The sequence below is a fragment of the Solea senegalensis genome, linkage group LG1 (assembly GCF_019176455.1).
Source record: "Solea senegalensis isolate Sse05_10M linkage group LG1, IFAPA_SoseM_1, whole genome shotgun sequence".
NCBI lineage: Eukaryota > Metazoa > Chordata > Actinopteri > Pleuronectiformes > Soleidae > Solea > Solea senegalensis.
This window is the reverse complement of record NC_058021.1, coordinates 11,022,762-11,043,802: the sequence shown is the minus strand read 5'-3', so window position 1 is coordinate 11,043,802 and position 21,041 is coordinate 11,022,762. Positions and strand designations below refer to the sequence as shown.

Here is a 21,041-nt window from a genome sequence, read left to right as displayed (position 1 = left end):
TGCATGTAGTGTGAAAATAATCTCATTGTTAAATATACATTCAGAAAGGTGTATACACATGTGAACCTGTTATCACCAATACATAAATTACAAAACGTGAATAAAATATAATGAAGCCCCAGAGAAAAGATGTATAACCTCAACCAAAGGCAAACAAATCATTTACCTCTTACACACACATTTAACTTTGACATCTTTGGTCATTTGAATCGTAAATTGTAGTAATCCCAGTCTAACATTTCATTACACGACTGAGATGCAGTATCTGTCAGAGGAAACCCGCACTAACGCCCATGGTCTACCAGCTCTAAAGTTACTGTTCATTTTTGAGCGAATGTCAGAAAGTGCTTTTTGATAACTACATCACATTTATGTGCACAGGCCTCCCAATAAGTCAACAGTAGTTCATCCCCTGCCATGTCTTGGTTCCTGGTTGAAATAGTAAACTGACTATACCAGAGGTGTCAAAGGGGTGGCTTGTGGGCCTCATGTGGCCCACCACTTAATATATTGTTATGAAAACATGGCCCACAAGAGACTTAACAGAATATAATACTAAATATATTTGCCAGCAATATTTTTTATAATAGTAATAAGAAGACCTTTTTTTGTAATTATCACATTATTAACAGTAGAATATGTCTGGTGTCTCAATTACAGTTGTCCACAGTATTTTATACTTAGTTTTAGATTCATTTCTCTGTCTTTGCTACGACTAGATTTATTTTGCATCATAAATTTGTTATTATCAGTAAGTCGCGTGTCGTTCCATAACGAAACAAGCGCTGCTACTTGGAAAGTTTGTGAAATTTGATCTATTGTGTTAGAATTTTAACATCATATTGCCCACCCTCTACTGAACTGTTGTTTCCCCTTGACCAGACTAGATGCCCGTTGGCCCCCAGGTCATCGGCGTTTGACACCCCTGCACTATACATTCCTCATCATTGGTGGAGTTGTTTGTGTGATGTGAAGAGTTGGAGCTGGGAGGTCCTCTGTTTGGGGAAAGAAGAATTAGTGAATTGTGACCAATGACTTTTAGATTGTATTAAGTATATTACTGTATATTAACTGCTGCAAAAAAAAAGGGGGGGGTGGGGTGAGGACTGAAAAAACATACACCCACCATTCTGCATTCCAGTAAGAGCTCCCCTAGCTGCGTAGTTATGGTGCTATGGAGAAAAAGGCTCACATCATTTAATTTGCTTTTGAAAAATGCAGCTGAATGCATTTCTCACCATGCACATCAGTTCCTACCAGAATTGATAATGGAAACTTCACTCTCTCCAGCTGCATTGCTGGCTGTGACGACCAGGTTACTGGAAGTGATGTTTGAGAGGTTGCAGGACAGCCCCGACACCCTGCACATCTGAATCCATGGTGTGACACTGTTGTCATACACTGTGTATGCTGAAGCAAACACTGATGCATCCCACATGATGGAGGATACGGGGCCGCTACTTGAGTACATTGCATTTGTTGGTGGACAAGGAGCTGGGAGAAGAGAGATGAAGAATTATTTAAAGCACCTGAAACGAAGTCAAGCTTTTAGTACAAATGTTGACAAATCAAACACAATACAATCAATGGCAGCTTGTCATACGTTTTAGTTACAATTGTAACACACTTATAATAAAAATTAATTAATACAAAGTGAGAATTATGAACATTTCTATCCATATATGACTCCTGAGTGGCCAGGATGATTGACAGTATGTACATTTAAAGAAGAAAAGGAATGATGTATTCAAAGTCCTGGGAAGTGTCTCTGGTCCTGTCATTATGGGCTAGGAGCCTGAAAAGTTTGGGAACCCCTGGCTTAAATACTGTTAGTTATTAGATTGTTTCAAGTTGGCCTGTGAAGTAGTACTTGGCATATATTTGAAAAAAATGATCGAACAATGGATGAGTTCCATTGTGCTTCCTCAGTTTCAGTTGTTGATGTGTCTAATTATTGCTTTCACTGCGAAAATGTGGCAAAAATGTCTGCTATTCAAAAGGCCCACGGATAAACAATGAATTAAACGAGACTAAATGTTCAATTGCAGCCTTGACTGGAGTTACTATTTGTTACAATGGCATGTTTAATGTACAGTGGAAGCTTTGGTCCGTTAAGAGATCATCAGTCTTTAACAGACATTAAAGTATTGGTGATATCTAGTGGGGAAAAAGCACAAGATGGATAGTTCTCTAAAGCAAGGCCCTTGCCTTAAGTACTTCTTTTAAGAAGAAACAAACATTTTTATGTGATTATACACTTACTCAAACATGTGTATTTAATGTCTGCCCTTTGCACGTCAACTGCAACATGAATAAAAGACAGCATGTCAGCGTCATGTACCTGTCAGTCCACTGAGAGTCTCAGAAGGATCGCTGGTACCGGCACTGTTTCTGCTGTGCACTGTGGCGTTGTAGGACGACCCGCAGGGAAGTGGAATCTCAAAATACAAGCTGTTTGTCCAATAGGAGAGTATCTGAAACAGGGCCATGCTCTCTCCCAGGAGACTCCCTGTTAATGTCACCAAGTACCAACTGTCATTACAGGAGACCTGGTTCCAGCTGAATAGCAGCGCCTGGGCCTCCATCTGCATTGGCAGCACCTGCACCTCAACACCATCTGGAGGGCAGGGAACTGAGGGAGAGACAGGAGGATTGAATTGATATATTAACACACATCGCATTACAAAGTTTAAACAGAAGCGTCAAGAAGTGACGTTCCGGTTATTTTACCTGCCCCCTGCTGCACTGGGTCACTCAAGGAGCTGTTGCATGTGCCATCTGAGGCCTGGACGGTGAAATTGTAAACTTCTCCACAGTCCAGTCCCTCAATGGTACAAGTGGGAGACGTGCTGTAACAATACAGCATGTCTCCATTCTCAGACTGAGCACAGCCGTAGTACTCGACAGCGCTCACGCCGGGCATCCACGACAACTCTGCAGACCCGTTGTTGCAGTGGAACGTGACGGAGACTCCACTGGGCGCGCAGGGACCTGGATAGGAAAATGTTAGATTCTTACTGTCCTGAAACTGCCAATAATTTGGTTTTAAGTGTATGCACCGCAACCTAGTTGTTGAAATGGAACTGGCAGAAATTAGCAAAATAAGACAAGATGATCCAGAAGTGGTGTAAATGTAAATGTGACTTTTTTTCTAGACTCCTTGGTGTTTTTTTTATTTTTTATTTTTTTAACCGCCAGTAAGATATTGAATCAGATTTTAAACCTTTGAGTCTGATCTGGAAAGGTGACGCTCATGTAGTGAGGCAGCACTGGTGTAGCAAAGTAAAGAAAATGTCCTGGTTGAAGCGCACGACTGTGGTGCACTGCATGAACTAACTAACAAAGGACCAATTTGTATGAAGACAACTACCTGTGTTCAGTGTTGCGTTTTCACTGGCTTCACTGGAGCAATTCTCATGACTGGCAGTGACAAAAAACGTATACTGCTGGTCACAGTGGAGCGCTGATATGCTGCAGTTACTGCTGGACGACGTGGTGTTGCAAGTGTGCACGTGTGCGTCTGCGGCCATGGCGACAACGCTGTAGGCTTCAGCCACAGGAGAAGGAGTCCAGGACACCATCACACTTTGTTCCTCACAAGAGGAACTGAGGCTCATGTTCTGAGGTGGACAGGGCTCTGAGTGGAAGAATTCCATCAGCATTAGCACGCTTGTAAAAACATAAAACCACACTAATACATCAGTAGCGATGTATCATATTACAAAACGTATTATTATGAACTAGTAGTTCATGCAATGTCAACAACATTATGCCCAAGTTTACCATTTACACATGTGCATGACAACGTGCATATTATAGTATATGACATTATGAAATTTCATAATACGTCATCATACGTTTGACACCACTGGAATAAAGGAAACTCAGTTATTAATTCAAATGCAAATATTAGCACGTGACCGGTGTTTTGTGATTGTGAGTAAACAAACATGTACCCATGTTAATTCTGTAGGGTGGACTTCTCATGCTGCTGCATTGGTCCGATGAAGCAGCTACGATGATGGTATACCGGAGGTCACACTGTGCTCCGTGCAGATAGCAGCTAATGCCCGTGTCATTGCAGGACAGGGTGGTGTTATCGCTTGCTTTTGCTGTTGCAATGTACACAGTGTTTCCTACGCTGCCCTCCATCAGTTCCCACACGACGAGGATGGAGGAATTGTGGCACTGGGGGAAGGCCGTGATAGCAGAGAGGGAGCAGGGCGCTGGAGGAAGAGGAGCCAAGGAACATGTCATTAACTGTGTTGTGTTTTGTTTTTTGTGGCAACAATCATGGCACTACTGTGACTAAAATCTACCTGTGTGCAGGTTGATGGTGGCACTTGGCTGACTCTCACACTGGCTGTTCTCAGCAGTCACATTGAAATCATAACGTACACCACATGCCAGGTCTTCTACCTCGCATGTCGTGTTGCTGGAGGTGGTGCAGTTAGCCGTGTAGTCTTCTCCACCCACAGCAGACACTGTGTAGCTGTCCGCCCCCAGAGCTGCGCTCCACGATATCCAAGCAGAATTGGTGACACAGTCGATGTTGCCGCTGATTCCCTGAGGCTGGCAGGGGGCTAGATAGCAGATATGAAAGTTAAAGCAATAGTGTGTAATGTTTAAATATAATGTACTTTCAGATCATTGTCATATGAGTCCACAAAATAGTGATTCAATATTGCAAAACAAAATGTTGTTTGTTCATTTACTGACAGGGTAACACTTTAGATTAGGAAACACATATTCACCAAAAAATGAGTAACCTAATTAGTAACATATTGGCTCTTAATTAGTCATTATTAAGTACTTATGAATGCTTTATTCTGCAAGGCCTTATTATACAACCAGTAAGCCATTAACTAAGAGATTTCCCTCAATGCTTATTAGTAGTAAGTAAGGAAGTCATTGTATATGAATTACTATCTAAATATGGACTTTATAAGGTGGTAGAATTCTCCCTTAATAACACCTAATGAATATAATCTGTTCTTATATAACAAAACACAAAACTACAAGTGTTAATAGTGTCCAAATAACTGTAAATTAAGTCTTCGTTAGTGACATCTTGATCACTACTAATTCACTAGTAGTTGAACAATTATTAACCAACACATGTTTCCTAATCTAAAGTTGCCTCCTTTTTCCTTTACCACCTCACAATAAGCAAAGCACATTGAGATTGTAATTCGTATACAACAACTATAACAACTAACTATATATAACAACTTCCTTACTTATACTTCTAATAAGCAATAATTCTGAGGGAAAACTCTTATTTACTGGTTGTATAACAAGGCCATGCAGAATAAGGCATTCATAAGTACTTAAAAATGATTAATTAAGAGCCAATATGTTACTAATTAGGTTACTCATTTTCTTTTTTTTTTATTTTCTTTTTTTATTTTTTATTTATTTTTTTTTTAATTTTTTTTTTATTTATTTTTTTTTTATATATTTTTTAATTTCTTTTATTTTTTATATATATATATATATTTTTTTTTATAAAAAATAAATAAATAAAAACAAAAAAGAGCCAATATGTTACTCATGTGCATGCTAATAAGCAACTAATTAATGGTGAATATGTGTTCCCTAATCTAAAGTGTTACCAAAGACGCATACACAACTTACTGAAGTACAGTAGAAACAAAAAGGGAGTGGTGGTATATTGGTTATAACTGGAAACTCCATTCATTCATTCATCTTCTACCACTTTATCCTGCAAATGAGGGGAGCTGGGGCCACACACTTGATGAAGTGGTTAGCACTTGCTGCAAAAACCGTGTTCGCGACCCAGTCGGAACAGGGGCCTTTCTGCATGGTTTGCATGTTCTCCTTGTGTGTGTATGTGTGTGTGTGTGTGTGGGGGGGGGTTCTCCAGGTTCTGTGGTTTCCTCCCACATTTCAAAGACATGCAGATTTGGGGATAAGGTAAATTGGACACAAATTGACCGTAGGTGTGAGTGTGAGAGTGGTGTCCACATATGGGTGTCCAATTTAATCTAACCCCACATCTGCATGTTCTTGGGCTGTGGGAGGGAGCTGGAGAACCTGGAGAAAACCCATGCACACACAGGGAGAACATACAAACTCCTTGCTGCACAACAAGAGTGCTAACCACTACACCAACTGTGTGCATTTGAGCTTCAGATCTGTGACTTTTCTGAGTATGAATAAGCTTTAATGTTTAATACCTGACAGGATGCTGCAGGTCTGACTGGGCTGGCTGTGGCAGTTGCCTCTGACAGAAGTGACATGGACAGTGAAGGTTTTTCCACAGCTCACGTTGCTGAAGGAGCACCGTGTGTTTGTGGTGTTGCATGATTCACTGATTCCACTGTTGTCTGCAGTTGCTGACACCAGAAAGTGGTCGGCCTCTCCAACAGCATCCCAAGAAATGGTCATGTCATTTGAGGAACAGCTGAACTGGGCACTCACGTTCTGTGGAGGGCAGGGGGCTGTTGATGAAAAGAGTTATTGATTACAAAGCTGTGACCTTTAAAGTGATCGTTTAGGTTGTTGGAGGTGTGGAGATTATATTAAAGGCTTTATCCTGCTAGTAGGTGGTCTTTTTCAACTGAAAACTAAAGTGTCTTTGTCAACAGCTCACTCTCCTGCACCAAAGACTATTGAAAAGAACAGGACGTTTTACATCACGACACACAGGAGGTGTTGATGCATTGCTGCCTCCATCACTAAGTTAATATGTTATTTTGTGACTTCAGTGTTTCAAATCCTTCATTCAGATTTATCTAAGTGACACAAATGAGGCAGCAGTAGACCAGCAGCTCCCATGCGCCTGCAAGCTAAAAACACAGATTCACAGAATGGACTTTGGTGGGGGGGAGACACAAACTTCACTTTACAGTTAGAAAAGCATATTTTAAAGATTGCATCCTCGTAAGCTGGCAAAGATGTTATTGATGCATGTTAAGCGGCTAAAGTCTGTTTTACACCATCGGGACAGCACAGTCATGACGCAGATTACGTCAGTGCCTGAACTTGTTTGTTTTTGGTTGCATGTCTCACCTGAGTCTAACGTCACTTCCAGGCTTGGGGCACTTGAGCAGCTGTCATCCATGGCCAGTACGTGAATGGTGTAGCTGCTGCCACATGTGAGGTTGTCAAGGTTATAGCTGAGGTCAGACGTCTGGTAGCTGACGGTGCCATTACTACAGTGGGCTGCCACGGAGTACTGTAAAGCCCCACGACTTGCAGACCAGGACACAAGAGCAGTGTTGTTGACGCAGTCCCTCACGACTGTGACATTAGTGGGAACACATGGCACTGCAGACGAAGAGTAAGTAAGTGAATGAGTGTGTGTAATAACTGACTTAATATTCAGCTCAGTTACAAATGATGTATTTAAGTGTAACACAGAGATTTAATATAGATCAACCTTCAGTGGAGTAAAGATAAACAAAACCTGATAACACTGTTATTTTTCTGAACGTAAACATCCTTTTTTATATTTATTTGTGTATTAATTTATTAGTTAAATAATGGTTTCATTTGATTTCCAGTTGTGTGCTCCGATTTCATATAAGTTCTGGATTACCAGGAGTTTGAATGGTATACACATATGCTGCTTAGATGTGGCCAACGTGTTTTCAATTTGTGATGTTATTAAAAAATAAATACGGCGTGTATTTCCCTTTGTAAACCACCGCTTCATGCTCACCTGACTGCAGAAATATGTTTTGACTGGAGGTGGCGTTACACTGCTGATTGTAAGCTGTGACCGACACAGAGAAGTTGTACCCACAGTCCAAGTCTGTGACATTCAAATGACTCCCAGCAGACACAGCTGTAGTGGAGACGCCGCGATCACTCTGCAAGGAGACTGTGTGGCTTTCTGACCCATTGCTGGCCTGCCATAATATGATGGCGAAGTCAGTGAGACTGTTGTGAAGAATTACGATTTCTGAAGGTGCACACGGCCCTGATGAAAGAAATAATGTTAGACCTGTTTGACCTTTAAACTAAACTCATAAAAAGGTGTTTCACCTACATGTCTGTATGAAAGCCTGTTCACTAGAGCTGCCAGCACAGTGATTACTATGAGGTGTGACGGTGAGGTTGTAGTCTTGTCCACAGGCTAAGTCGAAAAAGTCGACTGTGGTGACGTTAGTGAGCTGAGTCGTTGTGTTTTCTGCCTCAGCAGTTACATAATATGTTTCTGAACCATTACTTGCACCCCAGCTCAGAGAAACAACTTTCATGTTGCAGTCCGCAGAAGCAAACACATTCTCGGGCACACAGGGATCTGGGAAAAAGAGGGATGGCAATGATGTTTCAGAGACCTTTCGGAAGTATTCCTGTAAATGCATGCACCAAATGTTGCGTAACATACCCATGTGGATGACTGCGCTGGAGCTGGGCAGACTGGTGCAGTTGTCATCTTTCGCTCTCACTACGACGGTGTAGCTCTCCCCACAGTGCAGGTCGTTCCAGGTGCAGGAGGTGGTGTTGGTGGGACACTGGTGATTGTGTCCGTCCAGGCCTGTCGCCTCGGCCACGTATGTTTCCGCACCGTCGCTTGAGTCCCAGCTGACGGACCCCTTATTTAACTCACACTGCATATCGGTCGTCACATTCTGGGGGACACACAGGCCTGTGGAGAGAGGAGGCGCGTAAACATACGACCACTACTGTGAGTGCTGTGGCAAAAAAAATAGAAACAGCGTACCAGTCTTGAAGAAGGCAGGACTGCTGGGGATACTTTCACACACATAGCCCTGTCCTTGCACTGTGACATTATAGTGCTGTCCGCATGGCAGAGGGACGGACAGAATGGTCCCCGTTGTATTGTAGTCTTTTACAAACTCAAGGTTTCCTTTGACTGTGATTGCGTAATTCACAACACCGCTCGTCTGACCCCAGGAGATCTGGACCTGCTCACTCTGACACAGTGTCTGAACTGATGTAATCACAGGCTGGCAAGGCTCTGAGACGGGAAAGAGAAAAAACACTCAGAAAGATTCAAACTATTCATTATATGAGTTAATCAGATCGCCCTGTGATGGACTGGTGACCTGTCCAGGGTGTACCCCACCTATGGCCCCACTGTCAGCTGAGATTGGTAGAAAATGGATGGATGGAGTTAATCAGATATACCTGTTTGGAGGGACACAGTAGTGCTGTCCTGGCTGCAGCAGTCTTGACTCAGAGCTGTGACTGTAAAGTTGTAGGTCTCTCCACAGACCAGGCTTGGGAAGTGACAGGTAGAGCCGGTGGAGTTACACTTCTTCACCTCTCCTCCTGATGCCTTTATAGCAGTTGCTTTGTACAGTTCAACATCAGATGTGCCCACCCAGGACAAGACTGTGGTGCTGGAGCCACACACCAGGTCAACAGTTACACCCTGTGGTGGACAAGGACCTGAACAGAGGATATGGGTCCGATTTTGAAAACCAAATACAGAATAAGAAAGTCCACCAATGACTTAAGAAAAAAAATTAAAAAAGGCTCACGTGTGGTGACGTTAGTGGGCATCATGGCTGTGAGGCTGCACTCTTCGTTGCTGGCAGTGATGTTGAGGTTGTACGTTTCCCCACATGCTAGATTTGTCACATTACAGCTGTTCTCCTGAGTCGTACACAGAGTCTGAACACTTCCACTGACAAAGGCTGTCAGGGAAAAGTTTGCAGCTCCAGAAATTGTATTCCAGGACACATTGGCAGCACCATCAGAGTTACAGTTGGCTACTGTCACAATATCTCCAGGCAGGCATGGAGCTGAGGAAACAGCGTGAGTATTAGTGGATGCAAATCAATCCTAAATGCAAAAACAAAATAATGACATACAGTACCTTCTCGATGGGTCATTACCTGATGTAAGATAAACTATTGTGCTGTCAGAGCTGTTGTACTCTTGTCCCAAAGCTTTGACCCAGACATCATACACTGTGCCACATGTCAGTCCTGAGACTGTACACTGGGTGTTAGTGGCAGCACAGGAAATGCAGGGGCCACTTTGGTTGTCAACGTAAGCAACATAACCCACAGCGAGGGCACTCTGGTCCCAAGAAACAGTTGCAGTGAGCTGTTCACACACCATGTTGGCCTGAACATTGGTGGGTGGACAGGGTTCTGGATGAAGAGATACAACACACACACATTTATATGTGAAAGACAGACATACTTGACAGACATGCTTTCAGGCATTTCACATGCAGTGACATCACATCAGGTGACACACCTGTCATAATGCGGTGCGATTGCGAAGTCACAGTGTTGTTGCAGGCCCAGTTTTGTGCCATCACAGTGACGTTGTAAATCTGACTACACTGCAGGCCAGTCAGGATGCAGACGGTTGTTGTGGTGTTGCACGACACCAGTGGTCCCTGATCGGTCACAGCCTCAACACAGTAATAGCTGGCACCACTGGCTGCACTCCACATCACCTGGGCAGTGGTTGCATTGTAGTGGCTGGAGAGATTTGTGGGGACACACGGCTCTGAGGGGGGCAGAAGTACAGAAGTAACACAGCAGTGAGGGCATTCAGCGTGTTAACAAATGAAATGCTGAAATTGGTGCGGAAAACCAGCATATCTTTGTGTCTGTCTGCCACAAGCAGCTGGAATGCTACAGACACCGCACAGGTGAGAGTAGTGTACCTGTGGTGAGGTGTCCTGCCATCTGAGCACTGCTGTTGCAGGTTTCCCCCAGAGCCATCACAGTGACGTTATATTCCTCTCCACACTGCAAAGAGCTCACCTCACAGTGGGTGTGGTTTGTGGTGCAGCCCGTGGCGTGGCCCGATGTAGATGTCAGCTCAGCAGCGTAGGACACAGCTCCAACACTGAGCTGCCAGGATATGGTAGCAAAGCGAGCCTCGCAGTTCATCACAGCGTCTATGCTGCTTGGTTGGCAAGGCCCTGTGGAATTATGGAGGAATGTGAACTTAACATTTAGAATTAAATCATATCTAACAGTTTCTTAGCTCCAACATTCACCTAATTCCTATTTACAGCTTAAAACATACAGTCCTCACTATTTCCGAATGTTATTACTGACATTCTTTTTGACATATTTTACTCACTTTTCCAGCCTTATGATCAGTTTTAGGGGCTCAAAGTACTTTAATTTTACCACCTCTGTGTTAAAGGTCCACTGTGTATGGAATAGTGCCATCTATTGGTGAGCCTGCAGACTATAACAATCTCCCCTGCTCACCCCGCCCTTTCCCAACAGCAGCAACAGCCTGCAAAGATGCCACTGTCTCCTATGACTTTACCTGATGTAAGAGACACCACTGTGCTGTCAGAGCTGTTGTACACTTGTCCCAGAGCCTTGACCCAGACATCGTACACTGCACCACACATCACTCCTGAGACTGTACACTGGGTATTTGTGGCAACACAGGAAGTGTAGTGGCCACTCTGGCTGTCAACGTAAGCAACGTAACCCACAGCGAGGGCACTCTGGTCCCAGGAGACAGTCACAGTCAGACTTTCACAGGCTATATTGGCCTGGACATTTGTCGGTGGACAGGGTTCTGGATAAAAAGTCAAACACATTTATTTAAAAAAAGAAGAAGAAGAAGAAAACAAAGACTTTATCCTAGTAATAAACATGATGATGTAACCAACCTGTTAGGAGCTGATGAGTTCCAGACACTGAGCTGTCACACGCTTCATTGTGCGCTATTACAGTCACGTTGTAGACCTGACTACACTGCAGGCCAGTCAGGAGGCAGCTGGTGTTGTTGGTGTCACAGGTGACCGCTGGGCCCTGGTCGGTCACAGCTTCGACAGAGTAGGAGTCGGCGCCACTTGCTGTGCCCCACATCACCTGGGCGGTGCTTGCGTTGTATTGGACAGAGAGAGACGTGGGAACACAAGGCTCTGAAGAGAGTGAACATGAACACTTTTGGCATAAATTGAATATAATACCAGTAGGTGTGTTTGTATAAGTGTATATTTGCTTGACACTGTGTGACGTGCAGCTAATAGAAATGGCAAAGACATCAAGCATGATGCATATAGATTGTACAATGTTGACACATGTCTATGAGCAACATTATCGACTGTAATGCAACTTGGCCATGTCACATAACACGCACCAGAGAAAAATCCAAAGAAAAAAAAGGTGTCCTTTCCAGTACTGTAATTCCCTGACACACTAGAGAAAGTGGAGGAGTCTCACCGTTAGATTACTTGCACAGTGGCCTCTAACAGTCCAAGGTTTTGAGCTATACTCACCAGTAGTAAACGTGACCGGGGAGCTGACAGGCCCAGGACAGCCAGTGTCCAGTGGCTCAACAACAGCTGAGTACTCCTCACCACAGACCAGACTGTCAAGGTTGCACGATGTCCCAGCCACACTGCAGGAGGAGCCATGTCCACTGGTGGAGTTTGCCTGGACGTTATAAGCTTCAGCTCCAGCTGCACTACTCCAGCTGAGCAGAGCGTCGTGTGTGGTACAGTTCATATTAGCTGACACATTGGTAGGAGCACACGGGGCTGTAAAAAGAGAAAAGCACAGCGTAGGAGACCAGTAAAAATGTGAAACTATTTTTAAAGTTATTTTCTTTTACTTGCAAATTGTTTTGTTTTTTTAAAGCAAACTTGAATATACCAGTCATCTTCTCTATTGGTGTACTCATTTCGCTCATGCACACATTAGTGTGTCCCATCACGGTGAATGTGTAGAGTTGACCACAGCTCAGGTCCAGGAAGGAGCAGCTGCTCCCAGTGGAGACACAGGTGGAGTTAACACCCGATGCAGGAGAGGCGGTAACGGTGTAGTTCTGAGCCGTGTTCCCCTCGTCCCACGTTACTGTCATGACGTTGCTGCTACAGTTCTGCTCAGCAGCGGTGTTCTCAGGTTTACAGGGAGCTGGAGAACGGTGAAAGACGGAACCCTTTTATTTATTGTTCTTCATCATAATCATACATACAGTGTATACATATATATGAAGGAGCAGTACACACCAGCCTGAACCCTGTAGTCAGAGGCAGCAATGACGCTGCATTGAGTGGTGGACGGGGTGACAGACACGTCATAGACTTTGCCACACTGCAGGCCACTGATGCTGCAGGAGTCGGATGTAGCATTACAAGAGGCATTGTGTCCGTCTGTGCCGATCGCCCAGGCAGTGTAGTCACCCGAGCCAGTTGTCTGTGCCCAACTCACAGCCATCACATTAGTGTTACACTGTACTTCTGCTGAGACGTTTTCTGGGAGGCAGGGAGCTGCAGGAGAGAGTTTGATCACAGATTAGCACGTGCTAGTAGGAGCTTTCAGATTTGTGGTTAATTGTGGTTAATAACGGATATTTAGTTAAAGTTAAACAAGTAGTGACCAGTTGTGACGTCACCTATCAGAACCCGACATTCACGTTTTTGTAGACATTTGTTGACATTTACAATTTGGCTGATGTTCTAAACAGGAGTTCAGACTGAAACCAGGCACGTCAATGGTGTCCACTCACAAGCGTCGTGTTTTATTGTCAATTTTCCTCTAGATGGGAACGTACTACTAAAGTGACATCATGTCCTACAATACAAATAATCCTATCATACAAATATAAGCTAAAATAAAAATGATTCCCTGTGATCGATCATCACGAAGAGGAACCCAACTTCACTGCAGCCGATTCTCACCTGTCGTCAGCACCACGGCTGAGCTTGGTTCGCTGAAGCAGCCCCTGTCCACTGTTTGTACAGTGACGGAGTAGGTTTCCCCACAATGGAGATCAGTGAAATGACATGTGTTGGAGGAGTTTGAGCTGCAAGTGTGAGTATGTCCATCATCTGCACTTGCGGTTGCTATGTACATTTCTGCCCCTGGCACTAGAGACCAAGAGACAGTGTTGTCCTCACAATTTGGAGACACACTGACATTACTGGGAGGACAAAGACCTGAAGAAAATTGTTAAAAAAAAAACAATAGTCAATCTTTGTTTTCTGATGTGTAATCTGCCAGTTACAAATGGGTGATCAAGTCTTAGTGCACCTGAGCTGAAGCTGTAGGCAGCACTTTGGTTTCCTGTGCACGTCATCGAGAACGGTGTGACTGTGATGCTGTAGGTTTCGCCACAGTGGATATCAGGTACATCACAGCTGGAAGTGTCGCTGTGGCAGTGGTGTGTGTGTCCATCCTGGCTTGTTAATGTCACATTGTATCCTATCGCACTCGGGCTTCCTGCCCACGTCACCGAGGCTGAGTGATTCAAACACCCCAGTGTGGCACTCACGTTCTGAGGGATGCACGGGACTGCGGAGGGAAGAGACGTGAGTGATGACAAAGGCATCAACTCACAACTGACGGTCAATGTTGACATACGAATACAGTTTGCATCTTCTCCCCCGTGTGTGTGGGGGTTTCTCTCAGGAACTCCAGTTTCCTCCCATGGTCCAAAACCATGCAGACGTTAATTGGACTGGCTGGGATTGGCTCCCACTCCCCATTGATGGTGGGCTTATTATCATTATCTACCGCTTTATCCTCCACCAGAGGGTCGCGGGGGGTGCTGTGCCAATCTCAGCTACATCGGGTGATAGGTGGGGTACACCCTGGACAGTTAGTTCACCAGTCCATTGCAGGGCCACACACAGCTAGAGACAAACAACCGTTCACTCTCACACGCACTCCTATGGTCAATTTAGAGTGTCCAATTTACCTAATCCCCACACTGCATGTTTTTGGACTGTGGGAGGAAGCCGGAGAACCCGGAGAGCACCCACACACACACGGGGAGAACATGCAAACTCCATGCAGAAAGGCCCTTGTTCCAACCGGGGCTCGAACCCGGGTCTTCTCGCTGCAAGGCGAGAGTGCTAACCACTATACCACCATAAAAAAAAATCAATGAAATAATTTTTAGTGGAAGTTAATTATGTTTTTAAACGTCTTTATTTCCCAAATCTGAGGTAAAACAGTCAAAGCTATTATATGTGTCATAACTGTTGTTAGCAGTATGTTAGTGGAATAATTACCTGTTTCCATGGATTCAATGACACTTGGGAGACTGCTGCATTGGGATCCCTGAGCTTGGACAGTTATATTCAAACACAAATCACAGGGAAGGTTGTGAAACACACAGCTGGTGTCTGTAGTGTCGCAGTCATCCTGATAGCCCTCCCCTGCTATATGAGCCACAAAGCCGAGGCTTCCTGCGGGGTTAGTCCAGCTGAACACAGCTGTGCTGGTGTTACAGGTGTAATGCTTAGATATGACAGAGGGAGAACAGGGTTCTGAAAGGAAAACAGGAGACACAGTAACACGACCAGTGTTAACTTGGTGGACGAAGCAAGAGTTGATTCTGGTTTCCATGACTTTAGAGGACATTACATTGACTTACATTCTTTTCCTGGAGGCTTACGCTGACCTTAACTATAACTAGTTTTGGAAAATGAAGCCCAGGAAGTAGTAGTTAGACACTAGGGGCCGGCTCCACTGGTTGTAGAAATAACTACATTTCAATAGAGGTCTATGGGGAATTTCTAATTCTCACTTGATTTTTAACTCCAGTACCTAAACATTTTCCTGGTCTCAGTTGCTACTTGCGGCAGGAGGCAGTTCTTCTTTTTCTTGTTTTTCTTCCCCACTTCATTTCCTCATATCTCTACTTAATTTCCCTTTATGAATTAAAATAAAAGTGGCTTTTCTTTTAAAGACACATTTTCAGGACAAAGACATCTCACCTAACTCGCAAACCAGAGGCATTAGTGTGGGAGCAGCACTTTCAAAATTAAAAGGGTAAAAGCTGATAAAGTGCATTTTTAGTGAGGGTTTTATGAATTACCATCAGAATTATGGTAAATCTGGGTTTGCATGTGCAAAATATCCCCTCACGTCTAATTTTGATACACAAGTTCCTGAGTGGTGATAATGTTTGACATTTCAAGATGGCGGAGAGTCACGCCTAAAAACATCCTGAACAGAAGACTGGAGATAAAGTGTTTCCAGTCTTCACTCCATAATTCTTTTCGCTTCGCCTTTACCTTTTTCACGTTCTCAACCACCATTTTTCTGGTCCAGGGACCACGGCTGTTACAAATCAGCTCATCATCAAGCGCTGCCAAAGCCTGATAACGACCCATTCATTTGAATCAGGTGTGTTGCAGCAGGGCAAAACACTGTTCTAACACACGTGTGAAGAGGAGAAACACTGCATTTGCTTTACATACACTTTAACCATCACAACTACGTGCCTAACCTAAACCTAATTCTAACCCTGACTCTAAAACTCACTCACACTAATTCATTCATGCACACACTCACCTGTCGAAAAGTTGGAGCTAGGTCCAGGTGTGCTGTCACACTGGCTTCCTTGTGCGACGACTGTGGCAGTGTAGGTCTCACTACACTGGACATTTGTTAGGGTGCATGTAGTGGTCGCTGAGCTGCACGATACCTGGTGCCCGCTTGTAGCTGTCGCGTTAACTGTGTAACCTACTGCGTCAGCCATTGACTCCCATGACAGGGAGGAAGAACTGGTGCCACAGATGTTGGTGCTGTTATGGATGGAGGGAGCGCAAGGAGCTGAGAGGGCAAACAGACAGGGCTAAGGATCAGTAACGTTAGACTTGTTGTACTCTTAAGTCTGTCAAGCTGTCCCCTCGCCTTTACCTGTCATCAGCACCGCTTCAGTGTTTCCGGTGCTGTTACAGCTGGCATCCTCGGCCACTACAGTCAGGTTGTAAACTCTGCCGCACTGAAGCTGGCTCAGCTGACAGGAAGTTGTACTACTTCTACAGGAAGTAGAACTCTGAGAGCTGGTATCTTGGGCTACAACAGTGTAGGCCACAGCCCCAGCAGAGGCAACCCAGGACACTGTGGCCATGTCTGAGCCACAGTGAAGACTGCTGGTCACATTGGCAGGGTCACATGGTCCTGCCAGAGGAGGAAATGAGTTGTGTGTCACAACATGTGTTCCAAGTCAACAATATATGTCAAATATGTAAACACCACCTGTTGTTAAAACAGTTTGAATGGGAGCGCTGGTGCAGTGGCCATCTTGGGACGTTAATGTGACATTGTACTGACTGGAGCACTGCAGACCAAAGACAGAGCATGTGAGGCTTGATGAGGAGCAACTGTCAGAGAAGCCTTCGGGGCCGGTCACTGTCGCTGTGTAGGTGGTGGCACCAAGAGATGAGTTCCACGAGGCCAGGAGAGAGTTTGTGCCGCACTGGGCCTCTGCTGTTAGGCTCTGAGGGGGGCAGGGTGCTGCACAGGGCATCACAGTCCGTCAAACACACCAAACTAACAGACTTGGTTAGATATTATTGTTGCATTTCTATTACCTGTCTGAATAGTTTGTGGGGCGCTGTATGCTCCACTGCAGCTGCCAGAGGAAGCTTTGACTGTGACATTATAGGTCCCTCCACACTGAAGACCACTCAGACTCAAGCTGGCATTGCTGGTGTAGTAAGTCACTGCACTCCCACTCAGTGGCAAAGCAGTCACAGTGTAGTTAAGGGGATTCAGAGATGGGACCCAGCTGACCATTAAATCATTGGTTCCACACAGCAGATTCATGGTGATGTTCTGTGGAGCGCATGGAACTAAGAGAAACAATAAAAACACATAAAAACGTAAGAAACGGTAAGAAAGTAGTTGATTCACGTTGGATACAGTGTGAACTTTTGTTGCAGTTTTGAAAAGCAGAACAACAAACTAAATCTCTCAAAGGGATTTTGTAATCCTCATAGTAACCAGTGTACGGTTAAATTGTCATTTTATTGGGTGAAATATGGATGACTTTCTTGGTGTGGCACAAAGATTACCCATCGACAGTGTCCCCTTACTGTTCCCAAAATGGTGAACTATTCCTTTAATATGTGTCATTATATGTTATGTTATAATGTCAGCTGAGTTCTTAACAGTTAACTGCTATTGAATCGTCATTATTATTTCATGTTTTATGTGATTAAAGGCCTCTACAACAAATCTCCCCATGTTACGTCACGTTACGTCACATTAGACGTTTTAAGAGTGGTAGGTCTATTCAACTGTACCTGGGTCTTGGCTGAAGACAGCGCTGTAACTGCTGACGCACACGCCATCAGTGGCAGTTACTTGAATGTCATAAGCGTGGTCACAGACCAGGTTGCTCAGTGTGCAGTTAGGGCTGGAGCTGCTGCAGGTGAGAGTCTGTCCATTGCTGGTGGCCGTCACGTTATAGCTCACTGCATTTGCAGCGGGGGTCCAGAACACGTCAGCAATGCCGGCATCACACATCAGCTGGCTGGACACATTAGAGGGAGTGCATGGCTCTGGAGAGGAAATGCACACATACATACATACATACAAATAACCTTTATTTATACTCCAACAAATCATGGAGGGGTGACCCTCATCTGCAACGATATTGAGAAAATGAGACAAGAACACAGTGCAGTGTTTCCCACGTAGTTTAGGATACATCTAATTGAGCTGTTTATTACAGAAGTCAGTGGTCAGTGTTTTGTTACCTGTATCCAGAGTGACAGTGTTGCTCAGTTGACCTGTACAGTTGTCACTGGCTCCCGAGACACCAATAGTGTAAACCTCTCCGCACTGGAGCCCAGCAAGGCTGCAGGAAGTCTGGTTGGTTGAGCAGTCTGTGCTGTGACCCCCGCTGCTCGTGGCAACGGCAGTGTAATATTTAGCACCGTCACTAGCTGTCCACGACACAGGAACAGGAGCTGAAGAACATGTGTGAGTGACTGTGACGTTGGTGGGAGGACACGGCCCTGAAGGGAAACAAGCATGAAGCAGAGGCTTGAGGCTGTTCAGAGAGCCAAGCGGTACATATCAGTTTCTGCACTTTATGCAGTTATTTGCTTTTTTACCGTCAAAAGCAGTTGTTTTAAGGTACAATAACAGACAGTTTTAATTTTCTTTTTCTGTTTTTTGTATTTGGGCAAGCACCTAAAGGGTGGAGCTAGACACAGTGTGCAGTCTATGAAGAACCATCACTTCTGGGCAAAATGTGCCAATTTTAAATGTTTGTTTACAGTGTTGTGCTCTAATTCTGCACTTAATTCTTATGGTGTCACCCTATTTGCACTGTGGTCATAACATTCATGTTCTCACATGTCTGCACGGTGACCTCTGTACTCGGCTGGCTTGAGCACGTCCCAGTGGTGGACGAGACAGTCACACTGTAGGAGCTTCCGCACAACAACCCTCCCGTGGTGCACTGTGTCCCTATAGAGTTACACTGCAGTGCGGGACCCGTCTCGCCGGTAATGACAGCGGTGAAGTTGTCAGCGGGGAGGGAGATGTTCCAGGTGAGTGTCAGCTCTTCAGTATCGCAGGCCACACTGGCCATCACATCCTCAGGACCACACGGCACTGAGAGAAGACGACACACATGATTTAAGATTCTGGACATTACTCTTACAAAGAGGGCCGCACGTTTGGTGTTTTCTGCATGGAGTTTGCATGTTCTCCGGTTTCCTCCCACAATCTAAAAACATGCAACAGTTCTGAGTCTATTACCTGAGTCCATGCTGATAGGCGTCGAGGTGGACGCACAGTTTCCTTCTGAATAGGTAACAGTGACGTTGTATGTCTTCCCACAGGGTAGAGAGCTGATTGTACAGTAGTTGACTGTGTCATTGGTGCAGGTGAGTTGAGCGCCACTTTGATCCTCTATTGTTGCCGTGTAGAGGCCATTGGGCTGATGGTTCTGCCACTCTATCCGAGCCAAGTTTTCATCACAGGATCTAAGTGCCTGGACGCTAGCTGGAGCACACGGTGCTGGAGAACAGGCGGAGGATTGAGTCAGGCAAGATGCAGTGAATCTGACTTTGCCATACTGTGAGGAGCAAGAACAATCACATTTGGTGCCAATACAACCTACCTGTCGAGAAGGTAAACTCCTCGTTGTTTGTGCTGTTGCACTCGATATTTGTGGCAATAACTTTACCCGTGTAATTATTTCCACATGTCAGGGTGTTGATCAAGCAGTTGGAGCCCATTGAAAAGCACCCGTGGATGTTTCCATTTGAATCCTGAGCAATGACAATGTAGTATATGGCACCAGCGCTTGTGGTCCAGTTGACCCTTGCAGAGTCTTGGCTGCAGTCAACTGAAGCAGAGGCATTTTCCGGAGTACAGGGAACTGAGGGGAGTTTAGAGATAATCTTCTTGAGGACGACACAGAAAATAATACCACACAGTTGTGTCGTAGAGCTCCCAGTACATACCCGTCTGAGATATTTCTGCCAGCTCCTCAGGTGTGGTGCACATTTCATTGGATGCGCTGATCCAAACACTGAAGTGTTCACCACATGGCATACCAGTAATCTCACAGCTATTGGAGGTTGTGGTGCAGTTGTAGGTTTCGTCAGTGTTTCCCTTTATCTCCACAGTGTAGGAATCAGCTCCATCAGTGAGGTCCCAGGCTGTGATGAGCTTGTCAGAGAGACACTCATATGTTGTCTGTACATTTTCTGGTTGACAAGGAGCTGCAGGGCGGAAAATACGAGGGAAGCATCAAACGGCGTGTGTTGACTTCCCACAAGCTGATATTGTATCGATGATGTTTAAAACAGATTTGTTTTTGTAATCTAATAAATGTCGTTACAATCATGATTTGTTCAGTGGTCAATTGATCTGTACTTAAATCAGGAACCGTTAACGTATTGAACTGACAAATGCCAGTGAAACTGTTTTCCTTGTTTTCTCACTCACATGTTTGGACAGTCTGGGGCTGGCTGACATCGCTGTTGCATTCCGTGCTGACCGCAAACACAGTGAACGTGTACATTTGGCCGCACTCCACATTCGTGAAGTAACAGTTGTTGTTCACCGTCAGGCATGCGCTCTTCACGCCATTGGTGTCCTCTGATGTGGCTTCATAGTAAGAGGTTTTGTTGGTGTGATCCCAGCTGAAGACGATTACATTGGTGGAGCATGTGTGATCAGTCTGGACATTAGCTGGAGCACAGGGCACTGCAGGTGACAGAAAGTGGAGAGAATATGGCATAATAAATGAAAAAAAAGTAAGCAACAGTTCACCTTCTGCTGTGTCAGTGTCCACAAACATCCCATCCTAGAAACCAGAACTCAATGATTTCCTTGGGCAAAATT

At 44.8% G+C, this 21,041-nt stretch overlaps 1 protein-coding gene across 1 annotated transcript; it reads right to left on the bottom strand.

The window, feature by feature from the left end:
• Positions 1-582: 582 nt before the first annotated feature.
• Positions 583-15,139, bottom strand: LOC122765900 (fibronectin-like). Its single transcript, XM_044020379.1, has 27 exons — positions 14,951-15,139; positions 13,968-14,228; positions 13,616-13,873; positions 12,944-13,204; positions 12,588-12,848; positions 12,212-12,472; positions 11,600-11,854; positions 11,245-11,505; positions 10,625-10,885; positions 10,207-10,464; positions 9,837-10,097; positions 9,480-9,743; positions 9,124-9,387; positions 8,696-8,953; positions 8,360-8,620; positions 8,018-8,272; positions 7,688-7,948; positions 7,036-7,293; positions 6,201-6,464; positions 4,320-4,583; positions 3,957-4,226; positions 3,371-3,637; positions 2,731-2,991; positions 2,342-2,632; positions 1,258-1,494; positions 1,127-1,172; positions 583-995 (listed from the first exon to the last, which is right to left on the bottom strand). Exons 1-26 carry the CDS (start codon positions 14,958-14,960, stop codon positions 1,165-1,167), a joined length of 6,291 nt encoding a protein of 2,096 aa, XP_043876314.1. The 5' UTR covers positions 14,961-15,139; the 3' UTR covers positions 583-995; positions 1,127-1,164.
• Positions 15,140-21,041: the final 5,902 nt, after the last annotated feature.

Coding starts and splice junctions, on each gene's coding strand:
- LOC122765900 (XM_044020379.1), bottom strand. Junction 6,465..7,035: donor GGAAGTGACGTTAGACTCAG/GTGAGACATGCA, acceptor TTTCATCAACAG/CCCCCTGCCCTCCACAGAAC. Junction 3,638..3,956: donor ACCCTACAGAATTAACATGG/GTACATGTTTGT, acceptor TCTTCCACTCAG/AGCCCTGTCCACCTCAGAAC.